This window comes from Hippocampus zosterae, chromosome 1 (assembly GCF_025434085.1).
Source record: "Hippocampus zosterae strain Florida chromosome 1, ASM2543408v3, whole genome shotgun sequence".
NCBI classification, from domain to species: Eukaryota; Metazoa; Chordata; class Actinopteri; order Syngnathiformes; family Syngnathidae; genus Hippocampus; species Hippocampus zosterae.
The window spans coordinates 23461375-23487275 of NC_067451.1; the positions used below are offsets into that span (position 1 = coordinate 23461375).

Below are 25901 nucleotides of genomic sequence, written 5' to 3' on the forward strand. Positions count from 1 at the left end.
GCGTTGTGGATGCATTGTAGTTGTGGCTATTTTGGTCTGCTGTACTCATTAAATTCGCCATGCTGTTTCCGCTCTTTAGTCCCTCTTTAGTCTTTAGTCCCGCAGACTACACAACTATTTATTGTTATTATTATGAAACTGAACTGAACTTCTACAATGAGCTAGGGCAGCAGAAAACGTTAACGTGGGCATTATGCATTTGAGCACAAGCAGCACTTACGGCTGTGTGATTACGTATCCACTATATAACATAGCTCATTTAAACGTCAATGCGCACTAATACTGTACGTTTTATGGACTGAAGGTGAGCCACCGAGTCCAACAAGGTCTTCTCTGCTAACCTAAACACTGTCAAAAGTACTGAAATACATTCCACCACCTAATTCTCGTATCTGTTACATTAAACTAATTAATCCCTCAGCAGTTTGTTGGCCTCACAGTTTAGATGTGATGGACAGTTGTATGGACAGTTTGTCTGAGCGTCAGGGAAGGCCCTTTTCTTTGCAGCAAAATTGTACCGCAACGCATGAATGCAAAGGAATTCTTGGATTAGTTTTGTGTGGAACTTCACATCTACCGGTAATCATCAACAACAAAGATCCGACTTCACAAATATTACTCTGAATGAATGGAAAGAAATTCGCACAGACACACTCTGTGAGTCTTTATAGAGCACTATCAGTCATGAAAAATATAACTCCACCCCTCCCAATTTCCAGTCCATACGTCACAATATTTTTGTCCATTCTAGTTCTAGTTCAGTTTTGAAGTGAAATTAAGTTTCTATTCTACTTGTGGAAGTTGTTTTGAGTTGAAAGCTTTGCATCTGCCATTCGTCACTGCCCACCAAACACGTCCTGAACAAGCTGTTGACACTACAGATCCAGTTTTTACACAACATGGACTCTGTACTGGGTGCACTCCACCATTCAGTCTTGCTGATCAATGTTCAGTCAATGGTCCATGAGTCGCTTTTATATAAGGACTGGGGAAAAAAGAGGGGCAAAAGGGCAGTTCATTGTTGGAGTCAACAGACAGAAAAATACCAAAGAAAACTATTGTGTCTTGAATCTGATGGCATGTTGACGCTTTAAATCTTGTTGAACTTTTGCAATTCTAATAATAATGGAATTTTCGCGCTTTGTGCCAGGGTTCAGTCCTTATCCGCCTGTAAAAAACGATGTCAGAATATCCACAGATAATAGAACCGTACTCTACCGACATCCCTTTATAGTGAATAGAGAATATTCTGACACCATAAAATGGATACAGCAGTAATGCAGTAGCCTTGTTTGGCAGTGATTCCTAAACACTATGCTGATTGCCAAATCATTATATATTTGCTGCTCACCGATGTGTCAGTCAGTCAATTCATCTATCCAAGACAGCCAGCCAGAACAAATAAATACTCTGCCATGGCCACCACACAGATCATTATTAGTACCGTATGCATAGTTTGTGCGGCATTTTTGAATGATGGTGAGCGTTTGGCTTTTTGTCGTTAAAACACTGCTTCAACTTTAGTTCCCATTCTGAACGTGCGAAGACATGTTAAATCGCTCCGTGGCACCAGATGGCGCACTTGCAATTCGCTGTTGATGATTCGCTGCAGCTTCCGCTTCCGAGAGTAAAGAAGCCGCAGTATCAATATTTGCGAATTAGATTTCACATTTCATTTCAGATCCCCCCCATTAAAAAGAGGTAAGCCTTTTTACGACAACCTTTGGTCGAGTTGTACACAATAACATGAAGCGGTAAATTTAGTGTTTGGAAAAGACCGTTACACTTCAATCGGTACGTTAGTGATCCTGTTAGCTTGTGGCTAACATTGGTACCACGGTAGCCTGATGCTAATGTGGGCTTAAGATACAAGCGAGAACTTTGTATGTTTGTCTATCTATTGTGTGTCATTCAATTTTGTTCGACTTTATATGCCGGCCCTGATAGCCACCTTTGAACACTCATTTGTTGCTTATTAGTAACCGAAGAAGCATACACACAGGGCAGAAGAAAATCTCTCACCATTAGACCACTACGTGTCTTGTGTTTTTACAGGCGTCTCGGAATGTCCGGGCAGAAGCGTCCTGCAGACCCCAGTGGCCCTACCTCAACCTTTGGTGTGCAACTAGAGAAGCGGAGAGAGCGGGATGGAGAGGACGGAGGTCCCGGTATAAGTGCGGCAGCTGCAGGTGGAAGCACAGCAGTGGAGACGGTCATCAAACTGGGAGGGGTCTCTAACTCGGTCAGTTTGTGTATTATTCTCTCTCTGTCTTCATTATGGATAACTTAAAAGACAGTTTATTTGTGTGGGTGTTCATTAGTAATGTACTTTCATGTGTCTTTCAGGAAGAACAGGATATAAAAGCTCTCCAGGCTAAGAACCGGAAACTAGGCGAATCTTTAGATCAAAGACAGGTGCGTTTTATAAGCTTTTTGCACAAACCAGAACTCGTGGCTGAGTTCGGAACCACCATTGATCCAAAATTTTGCAGTGCATTTGCGATGTGCATTACAGTATAAATTATCATCTATGCCCTCAGTGTATCCTACAATGTGTCTTGAAAAGTAGTAAGCAACCAATGGTGACTATTTTTTGTTGTTTTACTGAAGAGTTTATTTTCGGGCTTGCTGCTTTGCAGGGGATTGAAGATGAATTGCGAGAGCGAATCGAGAGATTAGAGACCCGCCAGGCCACAGATGACGCAAGTCTGCTTATCCTCAATAGATACTGGAACCAGGTGAACACTTTGTGAAATCGAAAGACGAAACAAAAAATACTGACTTAAGCACCTTAAAGGATGTCCACAAAATATCAAGGTGTCATCTGCCCTTGCTTTCAGTTCGATGAAAATATTAAGATGTTCGTCAGATTGTATGACCAATCGCCAAGTGAACCAGAGAAGTCTCCAACGGGAGAGGGTAGGAACCTGAAACCGGAAACCCCTGAACCTGATGGAGACTCCAATCAGGAGAGGGCCAAGGACAGAGGTAATGGGAAAAGAAATGTAGAATGAATTTTGTACAACATTATGTGTTCGACCTAAAATTCTCTGCAAGCAATTTCAATTAAATGTCCGCTGGAAGTTAAGATGTGGGCTTTTGGAAATAAAAATAATTTCTTTTGCAAAAGCAGACATCCATGCAAAATAATACATGATACATACAATATTGTACACCAGGGGTGCCCAAACTTTTTGGACCGAAGATCTACTTTTCGATCAACTAACCTCCCGGGATCTACCCTTACCGGCACGCGCACACACACGCACACATGAACGCCATGATGAGAAACGGCCTGAAACTGAGGCATGCGATGCACTTTTGCAGCCTGTTTACTATTGTAGCTCACACGTACAGTTTTAAAGTGCTTCCCTGGGCCCTCTGAGATTCCTATTCTTTGCCCGTGCCCTCGGTGAATTGTACATGAAGCAAACTCTGAATGAGAATAATGACGATAAAAGATGGAGCGCAACAGCTCTGATTACAAGCTGCAATTGCAGACTGCTGAGCGCAAACAACTTCCGGTGACGTACTCACGCACCACCGTAAATTCGAGATTTACCTGCTTCATTTTATTTTTTAATTTAATTTTTTTTGTGTGAAAATGAGACTGAGGATGATTACGGTGCAGCGTACATTCATTCATTCATCTTCCGTACCGCTTGATCCTCACTCGGGTCGCGGGGGGTGCTGGAGCCCATCCCAGCCATCTCCGGGCAGTAGGCGGGGGACACCCCGAATCGGTTGCCAGCCAATCACAGGGCACACATAGACGAACAACCATCCACGCTCACACTCACACCGAGGGACTGCTTGGTGCTTTCCACCGCCTTTATTACCGATTCGTCTTACTGTTTATTGTGTATGTTAAATCGCTCCATGTACAGCACTTTGTATGCAGCGATGGCTGTTCGAAAGTGCTCTATAAATACTGTTGTTGTTGTTGTAGGGACAATTTAGAGTGTTCATTCAGCCTGCCATGCATATTTTTGGAATGTGGGAGGAAACCGGAGCAGCGTACATTAACACAAAAATATTACTAACATGTACAAAAAACACACAAATTGTTTTGTTTTTTTCTCCTCGACACTCCTCGTATCTACTTGGGACCTGTCTTAGATCTACCGGTAGATCAGGATTTACCTAATGGGCACCCCTGTTGTACACTATATAGCCCTCTTCCTCAACTGGCGGACCGCGATCCACGACCGGACCGCCGACCTCCTCTGTCCGGACCGCCGAACTCCTCTGTCCGGGCCTCCTCTGTCCGGACCCTCGGCAAATTGTATAAAATAATAAATTATAAAGTGATTTTTATGTTATACATTTTCTATTTTTGGACTATAATCTGTGCATTACCGCGATCGCTTGTTAAAATTATCCGTTGTATTATTTGCGTGCACGAACAGATGTATTGCAAAGGACGCAGCAGCGCGACTCTGTGTGTGTATAATGTTTGACGAACTGGAGACTGGGGCATGTCGGCGATAACGATGCACTGATTGGCTCCTCTGAACTTAAGGTGTGCCCATACATCAGCGTCACACATTCAAAATGGATGATTGTGTCAGGAACCAGACGCATGCGCGACGCCACAGTGTGCTCACAGCTTCAGCACAGGAGAGCCACACACAGACAATTAGACAAGACAAATCGCGGGACGTTTCGATTGTGTGCAGTTTTGCTCCCGTCTACCCGGGGATCTTTGCAGCTGTTTAACAGCAGAACACCGCAACATGTTAAATGAACATCATCCCAATGGCGTCCTCAAATAATATTTGCATGCCTCAGACATTGCATTCACCTTTAGTGGAAGAACAGCACTGCACATTCCTGTGCTCCCTTGTGTCAGTATTTAAAATGGTTCTTAACTCCTCTTCTGATATATTTTTCAATGATTTCAGAGGGGATGTGAAAAGGGGAATTGTACAAATGAAAATAATATTTTTGTTTTCATTTTTAGTATTTATTTTGGTGAAATGAGTATTTTGTTTTGCTTTTGTTAAATTAAGGGAAAAAAGACAACTACTGTTTAACAAAGTTAAAGTAAAAAATGTCTTATTTCCCTAAAAGGGCTATTTCTATTATTAAGCAGGCACAACTTAAAAAAATAAAAGAGTTCTTCTGCCTCAACACAATACCTCTCATTATTTGCTGTGTACTGGCAAAGTGAATAATTGTTATTTTCATGCACACCATTATTTGTTGGTTGTGAGGAGTGTTGATTTGTATAAGCTTGGCTAGACCATGCTAAATGGGCATATAGCCCTGCTCCCCATGACCACCGTGCATGGGCACCTTGGTCTCATTAAAAAAAAAAAAAAAAAGTGGACCGACAGCATTTCTAGTTGAGGACCACTGCTATATAGTATAACTTTTTTCCTCAATTTTAATTGTCGTTTTCAAGAACCTTAAGTTTGAACTAGACTGAATTGCATTAAACTAAAAATAATGATACGTTCCACTGTTGTCACACAGGCCACCAGGGTGAAACATCCAACTCTTTCCTTGCCACCCTGGCCAGCAGCACCAGTGAGGAGATGGAAGCCGAGCTCCAGGAGAGGGTGCAGTCCAGTCAAATGCAGGCCACTCATGTTGTGGAGATCTACAATTGTCTCAAGAGCACAGTAGACCAACTGAAGGCAGACATGGATTCTGGAGTTGGTGAGTTAACGAAAGAAACATGAGATAATTTCGCTGGTCAACACATTTTTACCAAATCTTTTATTCAGAGGTCAAAGTAAACCTTTGTAGATGATTTATTTTTTGCACTAGGTCCGAATCTCCCCTTGTGTTTTTCTTTTGCATATTAGGTTTACTTTTCATAATAATAATACAATGTTAGAATATGTAATATAGCTAGGAGTATATATATGAAATAAGGATGTGATTCATTTTTGTATTTTGTTTTTTTAATCAGCGTCATAAAATGTTTAAGGACACATAAAGCCATATTTGATTAACATTTTCTGTTGACCAGTGAACCTGAATAGATGAAGGACCACATGTTTTCAGTGACTTGCACAAAGCACCATACAATAACTCATACTTAATCACTGTTGGCGGCTGTTATTTCTCAGCTGGGAGTATGTGCCATGTCGCTTCCAAATTAAACATGCTGCTGACCAGTGAAAATGAGCGTCTTCAACAACTCTCTGAGGACCTCAAGCAGAAACATAGTCACATGACCAGTGAGGTAGGCATAATATAAAATATATATTGTTTTTCCTTTTTTTTTTAATGAGAGAAACTTCCTTTTTGTGGTCATAGCAACTTTGCTTCAAGTCATCATATAAAGCAGTTGTTTGCCTTTTTTCCTGTTTAGATGATTTAAAAAAAAAATAAGGCCACATTCGTGACAATTCACAAAGCTATAAAATACTGCTGGACAATCACTCATGAACATTTATCTACATAACATTTATATTTTTTCCTCTCTTAATTATTCTTTTTGTTGTCTGCCCTTCCTTAGCAGTGAGACGTTCATGCTTCTTGGTATCATGTGGCTATTTGTCCTGTGTAGTAGTAATAATTTGGCAGCCATCATACATGTCTTCTCTCCTCCTCTCCCATCTAGTCCCGAGCTCTTGGCCGTGCAGCAAACAAGGCAGACCAGCGTGTCAGCGAGCTTCAAGTTCTGAGTGAAGAGCTTCAGTGGGATATGGAGAAGATCCGTCGACGAGAAAATCGCCTCAATGCGCACATGAGTGAGATACTGGAGAGGGTAAGGCACATTTTTTTGCTGCATGCCAGCATGTCTGTTAATTAAAAATCAAACATACTCTCATGCACCGTAGGTGAACAGCAAAGGTTACAAAGTATGTGGGGAGGCCAGTAGCGTATGCGGAACCATCACTATCAACAAAAGAAAGGTAGGAATATCACAAGTTAAGAACACTTGTTTCAGCACAGTGATTTTTCACTTTTTGTGTTTTGGCGACATTCTTCTCCTGCAGTTTGAGGAAATGAACAGTGAACTGGAAGAAAACCAAGAGCTGGCAGACAATCGTCTCATTGAGCTCCAGAAGCTCCAGCAGGACCTTCAGAATGTGTTACAGGAGAACAACAACATGAAGGTGTGTCTCAAGTGCCATTGCATTATTTTGAGGACATCTTTACAAATGGAAAGCTTCACCGCATTGCCGGTTTTTAACTCTTGCCTTCTGAATGTGTACTCTTGCCACTCAGGCTGAGCTGCTGAGTCGAGCGGAGGGCATGGTGAAGGATACCTCTGAGTATCGCTGTCTGCAGTCACAGTTTTCTGTGCTGTATAACGAGTCTCTGATCCTCAAGGCTCAGTTGGACGAGACACGGGCCCGTCTCAACACAACTAGGACGGCACGCCTTCGACAGCTGGAGCACATGGAGGTAAGCTCGCTCTGGCTGGCTGGTTGTCTGCGTGTCTCTGTCTGTTTGTACATACAAAATGAGAGCTGCCTCGCTGACGGCATTATTATGTACAGAACGATGAGGTGACTCTGCAGAGGAAGGTTCGCACTGAAGTATTTCAGCTGGAAGATACCCTTGCTCAAGTTAGGAAGGAGTACGAGATGCTGCGTATTGAATTCGAACAGACTCTTGCCGCCAACGAGCAGGCAGGTGAGGAGTCAAAGAGTATGGAACATGACTTGGAACTCCAAACTGCCTTTGCTCATCAGTCTTTGCAAAGGCTGACAGAGATGTGAAATGCACTTTGCTTGTTTCTCGGGACTTCCCTCAGGCCCAATAAACAGAGAGATGCGGCATCTGATCAGCACCCTGCAAACTCATAACCAGCAGATGAAGGGAGAAGTTGTGAAATACAAGCTGAGATTGAGAGAGACACAAGCTGAACTTAACCAGGTTTGATGCAAAAAGGAATTATTTATTTCAAATTGGATGACTTTTGAAGTCGAATGGTGATGGACATGATGGTGAAATAATGTATTTGATGTTGTCCTCCTAGATTCGCATTTCAAAGGGAAGTACCATTCTGCAAACCCAGTCAAGCACGGAAATGGACATGAAGGAGGAGACGACATCCCCTACGACAGCAGCTGTCTCAGGAGAGCCAGCGGTCAAGTTAGAACCTCCTGATACTGACTCTTCTACACCAAACAGCACTGGTAACTATCAGTGTTGGTCCATTGTTGTGTACAGTAGAAACTCTCAGGTCAAGCACAACCCCTTCCACACTCCCTTTAACTTACTCAGATTTGAAACATTTTTTCTATATGAAGTCACAAGGTCAACCTCTCACTATACAAAACCCTTTTAACATTTGAAATGCATTTTTTAAGTTACTTTTTACCATGAACTGGGTCACATACATGTAAAAACGTGTGCCTACAAATCTACAACAAACATTAACATTCCTCCTAACATTCTACAAGTGCAGGAAAGACAGTGCAACAATAGAACAATTTTGATAGAGTTAAAATTACTTAATATTTGAAGACCTGGATAATATTCAAGATGATTCAATGTTTTTGCATGTAGGAACAACAGCCATCCAGCAAAAGCAGTTTCCGTGGTGGTTATACATCGAATACCTCTCTGAATGTCTCTTTTGTACCTGTGGAAGTCAAGCCTCACTATCTTCACTAAGGCTGGACAATGCTTTATCTTGTGTTGGAAATTACGGCTTTTAAGCATAATGGCATTGTTAACGCTCTTATGTTTTGAGTAACGAAGTATGCATCCATCATTTTCAACACCGCTTGTCCTGTACCCGGTCGCGGGAGGGTGCACTGGAGATGGAACTTAATAGAAAAAAAAAATAATCATAATTACTTTTCTAAGTCACTAATTACTTTTACAAGGCAGTAACTGATTTAGGAGCCCAATTACTTTTTGGAAGAAGTAATTTGTAACTCTGTGATTGGCTGGCAACCGGTTCAGAGTGTCTCCCGCCTACTGCCCGAAGACAGCTGGGATAGGCTCCAGCACGCCCTGCGACCCTAGTGAGGAAAAAGCGGATCAGAAAAAGGATGGATAATTTGTAAATATAACTAATTACTTTTTCAAAGTTACATGCCTGACACTGTTTATCGAGCATTGTTTCTCTAATCCCAGGAAGACGGCTTTTTCGGACTTGGCAGCAGGAATTATTCATGCATAACCACAACAGGTTAATAATCAGTCATAAGTCTGAAGCGTGAAGAAAGTCACAAGGGAAACTTACTTCTTTAAGAACGTACAGAAATCTATCTCTAATTGTGTCATTTGGCCATCAACTTTCCCTTAAATAAGTGACCTTACTTCGTTTCAAAAAGATGGAAAAATGCCATGTGAAGCAAAACACCCCCCCCCCCCCCCCCCACTGAACTCTTGTAAGGAACTCTATCTCACGCGACATAACCCATGAAGGTGGCTCAGGTGACTTGGTTTTCCCAAGCATCTTGGTCAATTTGCAAACCGTACAACTTCTTTGCATTCACAATTGTTTGATCATCTGTGTCTCAAGGCATCTCTGTGAAAACCGAGCCAGGAGTCGAACCTGAGATGACAATCAAGGAGGAGGAGAAAGAGAAGGAGGACAAGAAAGACAAAGAAACCATTAAGAAAGAGGAGAAAGACCGTGAGAGGGAAAAGGAAAGAGAGAGGCCAACTCGGAGTGGCACGAAGAGTAGTGGAATAAAGGAAGAGAAGGAGAAACTGGCAATTGGCAACCAACCCGACGAGACATCCGGGGAACGTCTTTCTACTGCTGGAGGGCCAAAGCGGAAAGAGATGGAGCAGTTGAAAATTGTCAGGGTAGAGCTGAAGTGAGTCACGTCTGTGATTTGGCAAAAACGAGAAGTGTTTTACGTATAGATTACATGATAGGTGTGGTAATGTCACGTGTACTTCGACTATACAGGAAAGCTCAGGAGTCCCAGAGGGAAATGAAGCTGCTCTTAGACATGTATCGATCAGCACCGAAAGAGCAGAGGGACAAAGTCCAGCTGATGGCAGCGGAGAAGAAGGCCAAGTCAGAGGTGATTATCCCTCCGCAACACAGTCACACAGTTATGATGACGTGCACAGATCCTGGCTGGTTCAGGCAATCGTGTGGAGGCTTTATGTGCTACTTTTGTTGGCCATTCCAGTCAGAGGAGCTGCGTCAGAGACTGAGGGAGCTGGAGGAGCGGGAGAGGAGAGAGGGCAAAAAAATGGCTGACGAGGAGGCCCTAAGAAAGATTCGCTCTGTGGAGGAACAGATCGACATCCTGAACAAAAAGTTGTCTATAGCAAAACAGGTGTGTGAACAGATCATTGTCGCATGGATGCACACAACCAATGGTATGTATTTTCCAGGGGTATCTGACTTTTTTTAATGTTTATTTATTTATTGTTATAGGCTACATATATATTGTCGGTATTACACATGATAAGATAAGATATCCTTTATTCTTCCCACACTGGGGAAATTTACATGATTCCCCCTACATGTGATTAGTGTTTTGTGTATTGTTAATTGTTGTTTGAGGACAAAGCTCAAGAGGTCAGACTAAGATGGTTTGCATGTGCAGAGGAGGGACAATGGCTATAGCACTGGAAGGATGCTGGTAATGGAGCTGCAGAGGACAGGGAGAGATGGAAGAGGATGGATGGATTGCTGTGAGGACCCCTGAGTAGGAGAGGAGAAGAATGTCTATTGTTTACAACCAACTATATTTGAAGTCAGAAGTTATGGACAATTGTGGCCGGCAAATATAAGCATACATTATATTAATGTTAAGAAGGGATTTGGTGGGGGGGGGGCGGGGGGGGCAGAAATAGTTGTTTGAAAGTAAACTTGCTAATCTTGATCATAATTTTCTGACAAAATGAAAAGAAGAAAACAGATTTCTCAAGAAACATGAGTTAGACACACTTTAGTTCAGTTAGCCACATATAATGAGGTCGTGGGCCTGGTCTTGCCCCTGCACCTTGAAATTGACACCGGTGCCGTTCCACCATTGCTAAAACCCTCACGACCTTGTCCAGGAGGAGGACGCATTGCTGAGTGAGATGGACGTGACGGGACAGGCCTTTGAGGACATGCAGGAACAGAACATTCGCTTGATGCAGCAGCTCCGGGAAAAGGACGATGCCAACTTCAAGCTGATGAGTGAACGGATCAAGTCCAACCAGATCCACAAGCTACTGAAAGAAGAGAAGGAGGAGCTGTCGGATCAGCTGCTCACTTTAAAAACACAGGTGAGTTTCCACTTTGACCTTTAAAGAAAACAAGCCCAAATATATGCTGACGCACAAGATTTTTTTTGTTTGCCCAGTGTTGTGTGTTTAATGCAATTTTATTTTATGTATTTGTTTATTTTGGAACAATTGTTAGGTGGATGCTCAGCTGCAGGTGGTGAGGAAGCTTGAGGAGAAAGAGCGCCTCCTGCAGGGCACCATCAGCACTGCTGAGAGGGAATTGACGCTGAGGACGCAAGCACTGGACATGAACAAACGCAAGGTAGCACCTCGTTTCCGGTGGAGGCTGTGGGCCACTTTTGTGGAGAGTAAGGAGCGTCGCACATTTACAAACACAATTGGTTCCAATCCTCTTATTTGTTTTCAAATCTCTGAATAATCTCGCGCCACCTTACCTCTCTGAACTCGTCCGCCCCGACGCCTCAGGTCTGCGGACCAGACATTATTCGTAATACCAAGAACTAAACTGAGGCTCAGAGGGGATCGAGCCTTTTCTGTTGCTGGTCCCTCTCTCTGGAATGACCTCCCACTGAACATTCGGCAAGCCTCCTCGCTGCCCATCTTTAAAGCCCTCCTCAAAACTCACTTGTATTCTTTGGCATTCGACTCAGCATGACTCAGATTTGTTCTTGATTTTACTGTTTGGTGCTTTCTACCGCCTTTTATTACCGATTTGTCTTACTGTTTATTGTGAATGTTAAATTGCTCCATGTACAGCACTTTGTATGCAGCGATGGCTGTTTGAAAGTGCTCTATAAATACTGTTGACTTGACAATCAACGTCGTACGGTGATTTACAAAAACTAGTTTGGCATATTGAATCTTTGTGTTTAGTGGCATGTTTTACTGATAAATGATATCTCAAAACCAAAGCTGCAGTGTTCAACATAAATGAGTACACCTCTGAGATAGAGTAGATGTAGATGAAATTGTTGTCTCCCCAGGCTCAAGAGTCAACGTTGTTGTCAGAGGAGGTTCGACTTCAGCTGGAGCAGGTTCAGCAGAGGCTCGGCGTGGTCCGAGAGGAGGTCGTAGAAAATAGCATCTCGAGAGAGAAGGAGTCATTTAACTCCCGGCGAGCACAGGTAGCGCACACAGACACACGAGGCCTATTTTCAACATCGATTCATCACCTTTTAAGAGGCAATAAACTCATGCCTCTTTTCCATATTGGCTTTCAACGCGAATGAATTTCAACGCCAGTGTTGACGAACGTTCTTTGTTACAAGCACTTCGAAAACCTCCGTTTTCTCACCCGTTGTGCTTATAATCATGGATTTGCAAAAAAAAAAAAAAGGTGTGATAATCAAACTTTGGCTGTACACGGATGGAATCATGTATGAAAACATTCAAAGTGTGTGAAGGCATGGATGGAATCCTCTCTAATCAGAATCATCTTTATTGGCCAAGTATGTAGAACACACAAGGAATTTGTCTCCGGTATAATGCTTTGCAACTAGCAATGCTGCCGATATGTTTCTAAGATGGTGCCGCGAGAGTGGCTGCCTTTGCAGCAGCTCCTATCCCTGTCTCAGTTTCTTTTCGTCCTTTTGTTATATTTATCTGCCTACTTTGTTTTGTGAGTTTTTGTACCCCAAAGCTACGGTGAGAATGGGCATTTCGGCTCATCTCCATTATTTTCTTTTATCTTTTTACCTGAAAACCTGGACGCACGCCCACTCACCCATTTTGAATATGCTTATATTTATATTTTATAATTTGTATTTACTTGTATACCTTTCGTTCTTCTACTTCTCCCTTTCATAATTTTGCTGCTGCAAATTGGGAATTTCTCCATTGTGGGACAAATAAAGGTTTTCTTATCTGATATAGTGTGTGGAGGGCCAACAACGCAACAGAACTACCTTAGCAATGACAATGTAGTACACCACCCCACTATGACACATGCTCTCAGTCTTAAAGGGAATACATGGCCCAAGTAGGTAATCTTGTCGCACACAATTTACAGCACGGGATTTTATCGAATTGCAAACAATAACTGTAGGCTAATAATCGCAGCCTATATAGTTTACCGTTCTTCCAATCCCAATGGGTCTCTTCTCCACTCCATGTCAGGCCACTCTGGCACATTTTCCACATCCTGTGCATCTGGTTCGCACACCTTTGGTCCAACATACATTTTGCCAACAAACATCCCCCTCTTCCAACTCTTCAGACACCTGGATCCCCTCAGCCGAAACGATTTCTGATTGGCTCGGTACATTTTCCATAGTGAACCCAGCTATTGTTATCCCTAAAGTGACATCACACGCTCGTCAGGATCTAACTTTGGGAAACGATTACTTTGTCGAATTTATGAAATAATATTTTTTTCATGCTTTATTTTAACGTGTTTCATTTACTTGTGGCATAAAAATATTTCATTGGGGATTTCCGAAAATGACTTCACACCTGACCTTTAATGCCTTTCCTTACATGATGTTTGCTGTTTCAGGAGGACATCTCGAAACTGAGGAGAAAAATTGAGAAGGCAAAGAAACCAGCTGAGAAAATTAGCAACGGAGATGAAATCCTAAATGAAGAAATTAGTGAGTATAAGGTAAGCTGGTGTCATGAAAATATTTGTCCAATAAGTGGTTTAGCACATTTTTTTGGCAGTATCTTTTCAAGTTTAGCGTACTGTTCTGACTCGGTACACAGTTAGTCATATCGCTTGCTGTCCTAGATATTGCTGTCCACTCATTAAGTAAATTTTCCATTCATCTGAGGACAAAACATCCCCCTTGTCTCACCGTCTCACGACATCCCTCCCGCCTCGCCCTAGGCTCGTCTCACGTGTCCCTGTTGCAACTCCCGGGTAAAGGACGCCGTCCTGACAAAGTGCTTCCACGTCTTCTGCTTCGAGTGCGTCAAGACACGCTACGACACACGCCAGAGGAAATGCCCCAAGTGCAACGCTGCATTCGGAGCCAATGACTTCCATCGCATTTACATCGGCTAGGCCTGCGTTCTTAATGGGAAGCAGAACAAGGACGAGCAGTATAGTGCAGATGGTGCCCAGAGCGAGGCTGGCCACTGCGCCTTCTCTTCTCTTTTGTGGTTAGGCTCTCATGGAGAAGTTGCTCCAGAACATGTGTGCAGCCACAACCTGGACTCGAGGCTTTAAGGTTTTTACTTTGTATGTGTATCTCACGCACACGCGCGTACACACACACACACAAACACGCGCGCACGCGGGCGGACTAACAACATTCCCATGGTTTCTCACATTGAAGTTAATGGTGTGTAATGTTTGTGCGTATAAATTGTTGCTGTTTCTTTTTTTAATTGAAAACTGCTGAAACTCTACTGACATTTTCGCAATTGACCAGGTGTTGCCACTGATTATTAAACTGAAAGTTGAGTCTTTCTCCCTGTGAAATGCTTTACAAGGAGTGTGAAGCAAATGAAGAGCAACTTTGAGTGTGATTTACTGTAGGATAAATATATTTTTATTTCCAAAAAAGAGGACACCCACCCAGCCGTGAGATACTAAAATATCTCTTATAACTCTGATTTTAAAGTAACACTGCATTATATTGGGAAAATGTGCGATATGGGTGTTGGATTTTACAATATCAAAGATATTGCAATATTTAACATATACCTAAAGTAATTACATCGTTATTATCTAATAAAGCAACCTTTTTTCATGCAGAAATAAATTGAATGTATTCTATTCTAAAATAAATTCCTTTGTGTTAGTAATGCCCCGAGGTAATGTTCTCTTTTTGGATGGTGATGCACATTTAAAGTTGCATCTGATTGGTCAAAGTTGGATGGAAGCCCACAATTCCATATGAATTAAACATCTTTTGCATTCTGCACAGCATGTGCCATTATTACAATGACAATGTGTTTTCAACATATTGCGTCTGCTATGTATGGGTAGAAAATAAAACATCCATCCGTTATCTGAGCCGCTTAAATAATAAATCTGTAGTCTCATAATTAAAAAAAAACGCAAGTATTTAGTTTTCTTCCTCATAATTGTTTTCTTCTCCATTCTGTGTTCCCGGATCTAAGAATTAATTAAGGAACACTCTCCCCATACAGCTTTTTGGGTGTTTTCTGTGTCGACAGGAGCTTTGAGCTCTCGGAGCAGAACCTTTATTAGATATTTACCGGCAAGCTTTGCACACTTTTATCTTTATCGTATATTGTCACTGTCCTCGACTCCGAACCGTTATTCAGGGGCGGAGTGACTGAGGTTTTATTTGGCCTTTTCAACCGATAGTGGCCCCGCTAGTGGTTACGTCACATACACCGACAAGGGGTACTGCGTCTCATTAAAAAAAATAAAAAACGGCAGTCAAATTAAACGCATGATATGTGGTCCCATGAGAACCAATTAAGGGCGTTTTCACGAATTTATCAAATTCAGAATTTGATAAATTCGTGAAAACGCCCGGACAGGGATTAAAAAAGTGGATATGCCCGGCAAAATAGGACGTTTGGTCACCCTAATACTGCAACTACTGTATTTACAAAAAGCTTTCCGCATTCACCAGCAATATTAATGAATTAAATAATGTGTTGCGTTTATAAAGAAAAAACGTAAGCGCTGTCTAATTACATCAGGTTTATTAATTACGCAATGACATCACGCATCTCCAGGAAATGAGTTGACAACACTGACTACAAGTCCCAAGATGCACCACTGCGTCAATCCCTTTGATTCTCTTCAAGGAGCCACGCGTCGTCTTCGTCCTGTGTGGTTGCAGTCGTCAAACGAGGCGAGGATTGGAATACTCTGTTTGAGCAGCAACAACGACCATTTTGCTTCATATTTAGCAATCTAAAGTACTTTGAGCGTGAAAAGAAAGGCCGCCAGACGTGATTTTGTGTAACGTTCCGACCTCAAAAAAGATTTAGAAGACTTCTACTCAGGCCAAAGCCACCTGGGTTTTCCTTCCATCGTGTTCTCCACGACTTTTGGAACATTACTGCAACCGGAGCTTTTAAAAATTTATTATTATCATTAAAATACAATGGAAAATATTTCAACTGTTTGATGCCGAATATAACCAGGCACTTAGAGGTTGGGAGCACGATTAATATTTTCAACGTTGCCAAAGTTTATAATTAAATACTCGGTCGTATTCGACTCGATAACAGGCTAAGGCCTGCGACTGAGTGGATATTTTATTGCTATAAACTATTTTCAACTTCGTATGCCTCGTTCCATTTTGACTTGAGAGACACGCGTCCTGCTCAGCCGGTTCCGCAGTTTAATTCTATATCCTTACTTTTAATTTTACTGCTCTCCAATCCTCCCAACGATGACTTTTTGTGCGCGAGCCACACTGCATTTCTTGTCTTGTGCGCTGCTGATTTTGGCTTTAGCGGTGCTCCATGCTGGAGCCGAGCATGCCGAACAGAAATCGAGGGTGGGGAAGGAAAGCCAGCCGACGGTCACACTCCGCGGCGTGCTCCGCGGAACCGGCCAGGAGCTCCATCGATACGCGGAGTCAGTCGTGGGAATCGATGGCATCCGATCAGCTACAGAGGTAAAATGAGCAAAAGCACATGAATATGAAGTGTGTGTGTGTTACTACTCTGAATTTTTTAATTAACTCTTTATTCTCCAACATCGCTCAAGTGCCACAGAGCTGCCCCCCCCCCCCCAAAAAAAATCGGTTTGTATAAACTTACTAGACCTAATAGTCTGTTGAAAATTAGGCGGAGGTTTTATTCCCAAAGTATAATTAACATCAATATAGGGCAATTACCTTTTTGCTTTGGCTTGCAAGCAAAACATTGACATATCAGCCCTGTATGATGACAGTGAACTTCATAGTTTGGAGAGTGACTCTTGTCTACCACAACACAAAACACCATAGACGGTGACTGAATGGCATGCAGCAGTGTTATAATCCTTTCACAATGGATATTCGAACGCCAACTGAAGCAGCATATGAAAGCATACATTATAATACTCACGTGCATATATTCTTTATCCATTGTGAAAAATGACGAACATTACTGCAGCTTACTGAGAAGTTTTGACTGGCCCCATTTATCTCCGTACGCCTGGGTTATGCTGCTCCTAGGTGGCCAAGGTACACACAGCTGAAGGAGGATTACAATATCCATTTAAATGTCGCAAACGTGTTAAAGCTGTTAAATCTTTACATTATATTCAATTATGCTACTACTGTATGTCATAACTTAATGGATTATAAAGCCCCCAAGCCACGCACATGAAATGTTGGGTTGGAAAAATCGCATATCTATTTATTTCATATATGAACGTGAATTGAGCTAAATGTGTTTTGAGGTACCAGGGTGGTCATGGAACAAATTAAACTTAGAAGTCAAGGCACCACTGAACATTTTTAGAGGGGGAAAAAAACTAACGGGTTTAAAAAGGAGGCATATCATTTTATGTGGGCCGAGATAGCAAATCATGTGTGTCTACTTCATTTCTTGCTACACTTAGTACCTAAATTGCAAATTGTCTTCGCTTTTAAATCAAAACCTAGTTAGAAAAAAAAATACCCCCCTCACCCGCCAAAAAAGGGCCTTGGGCCAGCTCTGTTGTACCACTTGCTGAATCAAAGCTTTACTGATCACTAATTGCATGTATTTCACCCTGTCATGTCTACCATGAAACCACATGTCCTCTCACTCTCCCTGTTTGCTTGTTAATCTCACCACCTCAACTCTTCTTCATCATGTCCTCTTCTTCACCCACTCACTCCATCGCTCACAGAGTGCACTCTTGTTTCTTGAGACACTGCTTGGTCAGGAGAACGTCTATTCAGTGGCCATGGTAAGAGCCCCCCTGGGATGTTTTTCCGTGAATTATTTTTCCGTTGGTTTTGTTTTGGGGGTAGGGCACAGCATGACATGCTCTGTTCAGCCCAAAAGGTTTCATAATGAATATTAACTTGCATTTATGTAGCGCCTTTTGAGTGACTCAAGGTCGCTTAATTATGCTTGTGTTCTTGGACAGGGATGTGCAACTTTTCTGATCCAGGGGCACATTTGATTTAGAAAACAGTTTGATAGGTCAAGTTATTTATAAAAGAGGTTAAAATGTTCATGTCAATATAAATCTTATTTGTCAATTCAGTCATTGTTTTAAAGAAATTAATAATTCATATTCATCATGTATTTACAATGATTTTTACCATTTTTCAATGAAATAAATTAGAGGCGCAATGATTAATGGACAATGCGTCCATTATCAAATTAATTACCGGTAATTATTTTCATAATCGTTTAGAAATCTTGTAGTTTTAAATCATGCAAATTCTCTGAATTTCAGCCTGTTATTAGTAAATATTCTCTTAATTTTTTTTGCTTGTGTTGAGTCAAAATGAGCCATTTGCAAACATCAGCTTTTTCTCTGGAACGCAAAACCGATATGGGTGGTGTAGCACACTACTTCTGAGTGTTTCTCATGCAAGAGAAAAAGCTCACAGCGTCATGTGAATGAGGAAGTCTGAGCACGATCGTCTTTTGTTGACACAGCCTTTGTATTAGTTCTTATCGGATGTGCTACTGGGTTACTGTACCTTCTCCACTGGTACGTAGTAGCTACTACAACATAGCTTACGCATCGAGCTGTAACACCTTGCGTGTCATTCGCTGCGCCTCACATCTGTTAATGCAGTGGGACACAGAAATAGTTGGATCTGGAAGAGTACAGTAATCTATCAGGTTCTATGAGATTATGTGTCCAGTTAGTGCTTTGTGTCACGTCACTGAGGAAAATATTGTTCTTCTTCATGAGCAATTGGTTGCCTTGAAGAGGGGTCGTTTGGTTATAGTTCTTCCGATGCTGATTTTTATTCTGCTTTGTGCTTCCCCGACATGTATCGATTGCGTCTACAGGAAGGCTTGTACCTCAGCACTGTGAGGTCAACGTGCTCCGGCCTTCCTGTGTGGAGTTTGCATGTTCTCCCCGTACCAGTGTGGGTCTTCTCCGGGTACTCCGGTTTCCTCCCACATTCCAAAAACATGCATGGCAGGCTGATTGAACACTCAAAATCAGGGGTGCCCAAACTTTTTGGACCGGAGATCTACTTTTCGATCAACTAACCTCCCGGGATCTACCCTTACCGGCACGCGCGCGCGCGCGCACACACACACACACACACACACACACACACAGGCGCACCATGATGAGAAACAGCCTGAAACTGAGGCATGCGATGAACTTTTGCAGCCTGTTAACTATCGAAGCTCACACGTACTGTTTTTAAGTGCTTCCCTGGGCGCTCCTAGATTCCTCTTCTTTGCCCGTGCCCTTGGTGAGTTGTACACGAAGCAAACTCTGAATGAGAATAATAACGGTAAAGGATAGAGCGCAAAAGCTCTTATCACAAGCTGCAATTGCAGACTGCTGAGCGTCAACAACCTCCGGTGACGTAATCACGTGCCACCGTAAATTCAAGATTTACCCGCTTTATTTTTTAAATATTTTTTTGTGAAAATGAGACTGATAGGATGGTTAGGGTGCAGCGTACATTGACCCCCCCCCCAAAAAAAAAATCTAACATGTACAAAGACACACAAATGGTTGTGTTTTTTTTTTTTTTTTTTTTTTGTCCTCGACACTCCTCGGATCTACTTGGGACCTATCTTAGATCTACCGGTAGATCAGGATCCATGTAATGGGCACCCCTGCTCTAAATTGTCCTTAGGTGTGAGTGTGATTGCAGATGATTGTTTGTCTCTGTATACCCTGCGATTGGCTAGCAACCGGTTCAGGGTGTCCCCTGCCTACTGCCCGAAGACGGCTGGGATAGGCTCCAGCACCCCCCAGTGACTCTTGTGAGGATAAAGCGGATCAGAAAATGGATGTGCGTGCGTGTGCATGTGTATGTATATAGTGCAGTAATATACAATCCTCGGTTTGTACATACAATAAAGATATGAATCACAGGCTGAATATTCAACTGTTTTTCAAATACTTTGGTCCAAAAAGGGGGGTTTTGAGGTGGAGGGGTGAATATGGTTATCTTTGTTTTCATACATTAATGTGTTTAAAGTAAAATAAATGAATTAATTAATAAGAGCTAGTATTGGCCGGCCATTTAATCAGTCGGGACCCATCACAAACTTTGGGGGGGAGGTTGTTTTGTTTTTTTGCGAGGTTGGAATAGATTGGTGTCCTTTCCATTCATTTCAGGGGCGAAAGGTGATCTGAGATATCGACGGTGTTTTTGGGTTCCACGTATGGTCAAGGAGCGAATTAAACTTGTGATTCAAGCTCCACTGTGAAAACTAAAAATGCAAATTAGTTCTCCTGGAAAGTTAACCACTCCACTTTGAAAATACCTGGAGAGTCTCTTCATCATTCGAGATTGATTTCAAAATGCATTATTTTTCGAGGCAAACGATATCAGAAGATTTAAGGGACACATGCATCGCACCTGCTGCCATAAGGTTCCAGATGCCTGAGCCATGCTCTGACATGCTCAGCAGTCGCCACTTATTGAGCCGATATGTTGTGCGGCAGGTGCAGATCGGCAAGTTGCGGGGCCAGCAGTGACCTTGATGAATGTCACCCGTATTTGTCAGTGTGACACTGTCAGTGTTTGGAGGGTACAGAAATAGAGTGGGGCAGCTGCTGTCACTCACACAGTTGTTGGCTCAATACAACAACACATTTGTACGATGATAAAATACAGCTCAGCGGTTCTATCTGGCCACAATATTAGGGACACGTGCACGATCTAATGAGATCTAATACAAGAGCTGTATCTCGAATGATTCAGTTTTTCCCCTCTGTCTCCCCCATGTGACTTGCTTAATACCGACGAACTGAGTAGACTGGATGTTTGTGTTTGGGTGGAAAGTTCCTGTTTGATCAAGCTGACAGTCAGACCAGGCCATCTCGATGAGATAAGAGAAAACAATGGTCATCAGATAGATCACAGTCCATGTTTGGTAAAGATAGTAGGCAGTGACTTACATGTGTATAAAAGAGATGTATGGAAAGCCATATGGATATTTATTTGCCAACCTTGACATCCAGCGTTGTCCACACCAGTAAGTCCGGCTGGGCAATTATAGAAAAAAAAGTCCCGATTTATAAAAACGATTGCTCATTGATTTCAAAACGTACAGTATTCATTCAACTACTGAAAACGGTCATCATGCCCTTTTCATGCCCATACTTCAAACATCTTATTCTTGGAACAGTCTTTTTTTCTTATTTTTTTAACCATGTGCAAATGACCTTGTAAACATTATGAAGGAATTCAAGCCTCTTGCATTTTCATTCTGCTGCATTCACACCTTTGCTACGTTGCATTTTTGCACACATTCCAACCATGAATAAGCATCTCACTTATGTCTTTATTATATTTCCTCTGACATTTTTTCCCCTCTTTTTCATTCTACAAGTCTTGGGACTTACTGGGCTAAACTGGGACCTCAAGTGTCATATTTCATGCCATATCTTGTGGAAATGTGTGTTAGCACAACAGTAAATATTCCTTGAATCCTTAAGTTCAACTTTAAATACAACTTGAAAGAACAGCTGGACAATACAATTCGTGACAAACTAAAATATGATTTCAAAAATAGTTGCAAAGTTGAAAAATAAATACCAGCTGTTCCTGCTGTGCGCCTGTTGGCCTCTTAGGAGCACTGTGGTGCCGTGCCTGCATGGGCTACATGAGTAGAAGAAAATGGCGATTGAGATCCATTTATAGAACTCGTTTTATCACGCGTTGGCCTTCGAGCATTTTTCTGTTGCCTGTCTGCATGTGTTGCTACGTCCTTTGTGTGTGATTGTTGTATTGAATTTCATTTGTGAAAATGTTTTTACTGGTAATTAAGTGTCCACCACGTGTGTCTTCGTATGCCCTGAGGTTAAATTGAGCCAGGCTCTGAACACAACAGGCCTCCTGGATGATAGATGTTTTATGATATGATTATTTGGATGGTGATCAGACTGTGTTGCGTTTGAGTGTCACACGCTCAAGCTAAAACAAGTCCTCTCTGAACCAAAACAGTTTCTGCGAATGGTGTTCCGCTTCTTGGCCGAAGGAGTTGCCAACGGCCTCAATGTCATCGCCGCGTACGTCACAGAGATCCTCCGGGTCATAGGATTTGACGGTAGGTGGCAAGACCTGTTTTGGGCACCAAAGGGGAAAATATGAGATGGGTGTTTTTTATTTTTATTATTTTTTTTATTTATTTTTACTTTTGCTGCAATTACAGCTGCGAGTCTTTTGGGGGTGTTGTCCATTTTCAATTTTTCACAGAGCTGCCAGATGATCAAAATTCACTTTAAGAACAATTTGCTTGAATTTCCAAATTTTTAAGCCCTTGTCATGAACATTATTGCGGGACCCCGTTACCGCAGTATATTTTGTAAAAGGAATTGAAAAACATCTACATACCTTCAATTATCAACAGCCATTATTCTATTCAAACAAACACCTATGGTCAGTTTTTCTTTGTCGTGCTTGGAGAGCTACAGTATGTGTTTGTTTAGGTGGTACTTTATGAGGTTTGAAAACCACAATGCTAATACAGTTGAAACAGATTTGAGGAAGCGGCCTCCATACTCTTCAATGTTACTGTATTTGCATCTTTCAAATGGTTTGGTTTTAAACATTGATTTAGCTAATGTTTTTATTTCATTTTCATGTTCAATGTATAGTCATTGAATCGTGTTTTTCCCCTACATTTCAGTCCAGTGTACACGCGCTCATCAAAAAAATTGAATATCATGGAAACGTTGATTTATTTCATCCTGTTCAAAAAGTTCAACTTGTATCATAATTACCTTCATTCCACGCAGCCTGATACATTTCAAGTGTTAATTCATTTAAATTTAGATGATTTTATCTGAAAACTAATTTGAAAAACACCCAACTTCGCAATCATCAAAAATGCAATACAATACATGCTGATTTATAGAGCGCTTTTACAACAGCGGCGGCTGTAACAAAGCGCTTAACGCAGGCATGTCCAAAGTCCGGCCCGGGGGCCAAATCCGGCCCGCGGTCGAATTTCATCCGGCCCTCGGCCCCTGTCATAAAATCAGTGCCGTCTGGCCCACAGGTTGGTCGCAATGGAACACGTGTTGCATTGACTGAGGTCTCGTAGACTGGTGAGTGATGTTTCATAGAGTACTGCTTCCCTCTAGTGGCTAAATGAGTAATAGCACTCACTAAATGAGTAATAGCATTTAGACACTAGAGGGCAGTAGCACTCTACGAGACATCACTCACGAGTTAACAAGACATCACTCCGTGTTTATATTGACTGATATGTCATATTTCAAATGATCCTTGCAGTTGTGGATATCTGTATTGCTTGCTCATTTCCCTGTTGTTCGAGTCAAAAGTTTTGTGACTATTGAAAAGTCATGGTGATACATTTAATGTTTCAAATCAATCAATTTGCACTCAGGAGACTTCTGTTCAAGAAAAAGTCAAGTCAATAAGCAGTTGCATGTGATATACCTGTTTCAAATGAACCAAAAGAAATTCTTAAGATTATTGAAATTAAAATAAAAATGGAAATGTGAAACAGACTGGCTTACTAAAATTTGTTGAACAATATTGTTGTTCAATGTAAAGAATGTCAGCCAAGGTCGGCCCCCCGACATTTTACCACATAAAATCTGGCCCCCTTGGCAAAAAGTTTGGACACCCCTGGCTTAACGAAACAGTTCACATCAAGTTAAAGTGTAAACACAACGCATAACAAAACACGGACAGTCGTGCAGTCCTAACCACTTTTACGTCACGCGCTTTGTTGCCTGAAGCAGTTCGAGATGAAAGAGGAGAGAATCAAAGTGTCCTTTAACCGGTGGATCGGAGACATGACATGCTCAAAATGCGCACACGTCGGCTACAAGCTCAGTTTCAAAGTCAACGAGAAGCTGTCGCGTCCATTGACGGAAAAAGAGTTTGGTTCACTTCTCCTGTCTCATGGAAATCCATTTCAACTCCAAAAATACTTCAGACTATACAGACAAAGGGATTTGCGAAATGTTGTCCAACCGAAGAGTATAAATATGAAAAGTATGCACAAGTACAGCACTGAGTAGTTAGTTGGAGCTCTTGTTGCCTGAATTATTGCGGCCATACAACATGGCATGGAGTCGATCAGTTTGTGGCACGGCTCAGGTGTTAGTCGAGCCCGGGCTGCTCTGATAGCGGCCTTCAGCTCTTCTGCATCGCATCGTCCTCTTCACATTAGCCCAGGGGTTTTCCATGGGGTTAAGGTCAGCCGACTTTGATGGCTAGTCAAGAACGGGAATACCATGGACCATACTGATTAGCTTTGGCACTGTGTGGCGGCACCAAGTCCTGTTGCAAAATGAAATCTGCAGCAGGAAGCATTAAATGCTCTAAAATTTCCTGCTAGACAGCTGTGTTGACCTCGGACTTCAGGAAACGCAAACGATCAACGCCTGTAGGTGCCGACTGTGGAAATTTGACCCTGGACCTCAAGTAACATGGATTCCGTGACTTCCCCTCACTTCCTCCAGACTTCGGGACCCTGGTTTCCAAAGGAGATGCAAAATTTGCTTTCATCCGAGTTCATGACTTTTGACCACTCACCAGCAGTTCGGGCCTTTTTTTTTTGTCGTTGGCAAGGCGCTTCTGAGGCTGTTTGTTGTTCAAGAGTGGCTTGACACAAGGAATGCGACAGCTGAAAAGCATGTCTCGCATTCAATTTTCACAATATTCTAATTTTCTGAGATGGTGACTTAGTTTTTTTTTTTTAATTTTCAGATATAATCATTTAAATTAAAATGATTTAACACTTGAAATGTATGAGTCTGAATGAAATGAATATATGCCTTACACAAGTTTCACTTTTTGTATAGTCTTAATGAAATGAGTCAACTTTTCCATGATATTCAAATTTTGGGACGAACAATTGTAAATGTTCACATTTTCCATAATGACGGTGTCCGTTTTCTCCACAACAGCCCTCACGTTACCCCGCTTCACCCCAGAGGGCGTGACCACAGTGGCCCAGTGGGGGGTCCTGGCTGTTATCGGCTACTGGGTCATGACCATCCTCCTGCGCTTTGCAATCGACGCGCTACGACACGTCTTCTGGTTGGTGAAAATGGCGGTGGTGCTGTGGCTCTTCGCCATGATCGTCAGCGACAGCAGCGCCAGCGCCGACACCACGGCCGTGCGCCTGGGCGGCCTGGTGCTGGGATACATCTTATTGAGCCTGCTCACGTCCGGCTCCAACAAGACCGGTGCGCTCGAGCATCGCCTGAAGAGCCTGGAGGGCCGAGTGAAGGCGGTTGAAAAGAGGAAAGGCAACTAGCGAGGAAACATTGGACAAAGGTGCCAGTGAAGAACCACTATTAGTTTTTGGTTGTATGTGTGAGAAAAATATGATGGGCAATTTAAAAAAAAAAGGGGTTTTAATCAGGAATTAGTATCTCGGTTGTCAAGTACACTACTCACAAAGAGTTTGAGGGTAAGGGACTATCATGTTTCGGTCTGTATCATTTACAACAAAAGTAATGTTCTATAATTGGGATTTATGTTATTTGCCTCAAGATTGTGATTTAATAAGCAATTATTCTTAAAATACCTTCCCGTGTGTGTGTGTTTTTAACAATCAAGCAATCAATCTCTGGTACAGTAAACAATATCAAATTTATTCTACAGGTATATAAAGGTTTTGGTCTTTGAGGTTAGGCTTGTGCAAATATAAAGACAAATGAACCATGAAATAAAGAAGTCATAGATCATCACAGCAATAATCATTTTTCCATGTTTCACGAA

At 42.1% G+C, this 25901-nt stretch overlaps 2 protein-coding genes across 3 annotated transcripts; both read left to right on the top strand.

Moving 5' to 3' along the window:
- Nucleotides 1-1307: 1307 nt before the first annotated feature.
- On the top strand, nt 1308-14533 carry rnf20 (ring finger protein 20, E3 ubiquitin protein ligase). The gene is made up of 22 exons (XM_052079959.1): nt 1308-1701; nt 2056-2242; nt 2347-2415; nt 2640-2738; nt 2841-2988; nt 5479-5664; nt 6081-6196; nt 6578-6724; nt 6798-6872; nt 6957-7076; nt 7189-7368; nt 7464-7599; nt 7721-7842; nt 7946-8105; nt 9446-9746; nt 9842-9959; nt 10071-10220; nt 10951-11163; nt 11300-11425; nt 12108-12248; nt 13619-13723; nt 13949-14533. Exons 1-22 carry the CDS (start codon nt 1574-1576, stop codon nt 14123-14125), a joined length of 3204 nt encoding a protein of 1067 aa, XP_051935919.1. The 5' UTR covers nt 1308-1573; the 3' UTR covers nt 14126-14533.
- Nucleotides 14534-15822: 1289 nt separating this feature from the next.
- On the top strand, nt 15823-25706 carry LOC127610853 (uncharacterized). Of its 2 annotated transcripts, XM_052081325.1 has the most exons (4): nt 15823-16673; nt 17879-17938; nt 22140-22242; nt 25082-25706. In XM_052081325.1, exons 1-4 carry the CDS (start codon nt 16446-16448, stop codon nt 25432-25434), a joined length of 744 nt encoding a protein of 247 aa, XP_051937285.1. In that variant the 5' UTR covers nt 15823-16445; the 3' UTR covers nt 25435-25706. The 2 variants fall into 2 exon arrangements, with proteins under 2 accessions (XP_051937285.1, XP_051937295.1); XM_052081335.1 differs by lacking the exon at nt 17879-17938 and having other exon boundaries at nt 15824-16673.
- Nucleotides 25707-25901: the final 195 nt, after the last annotated feature.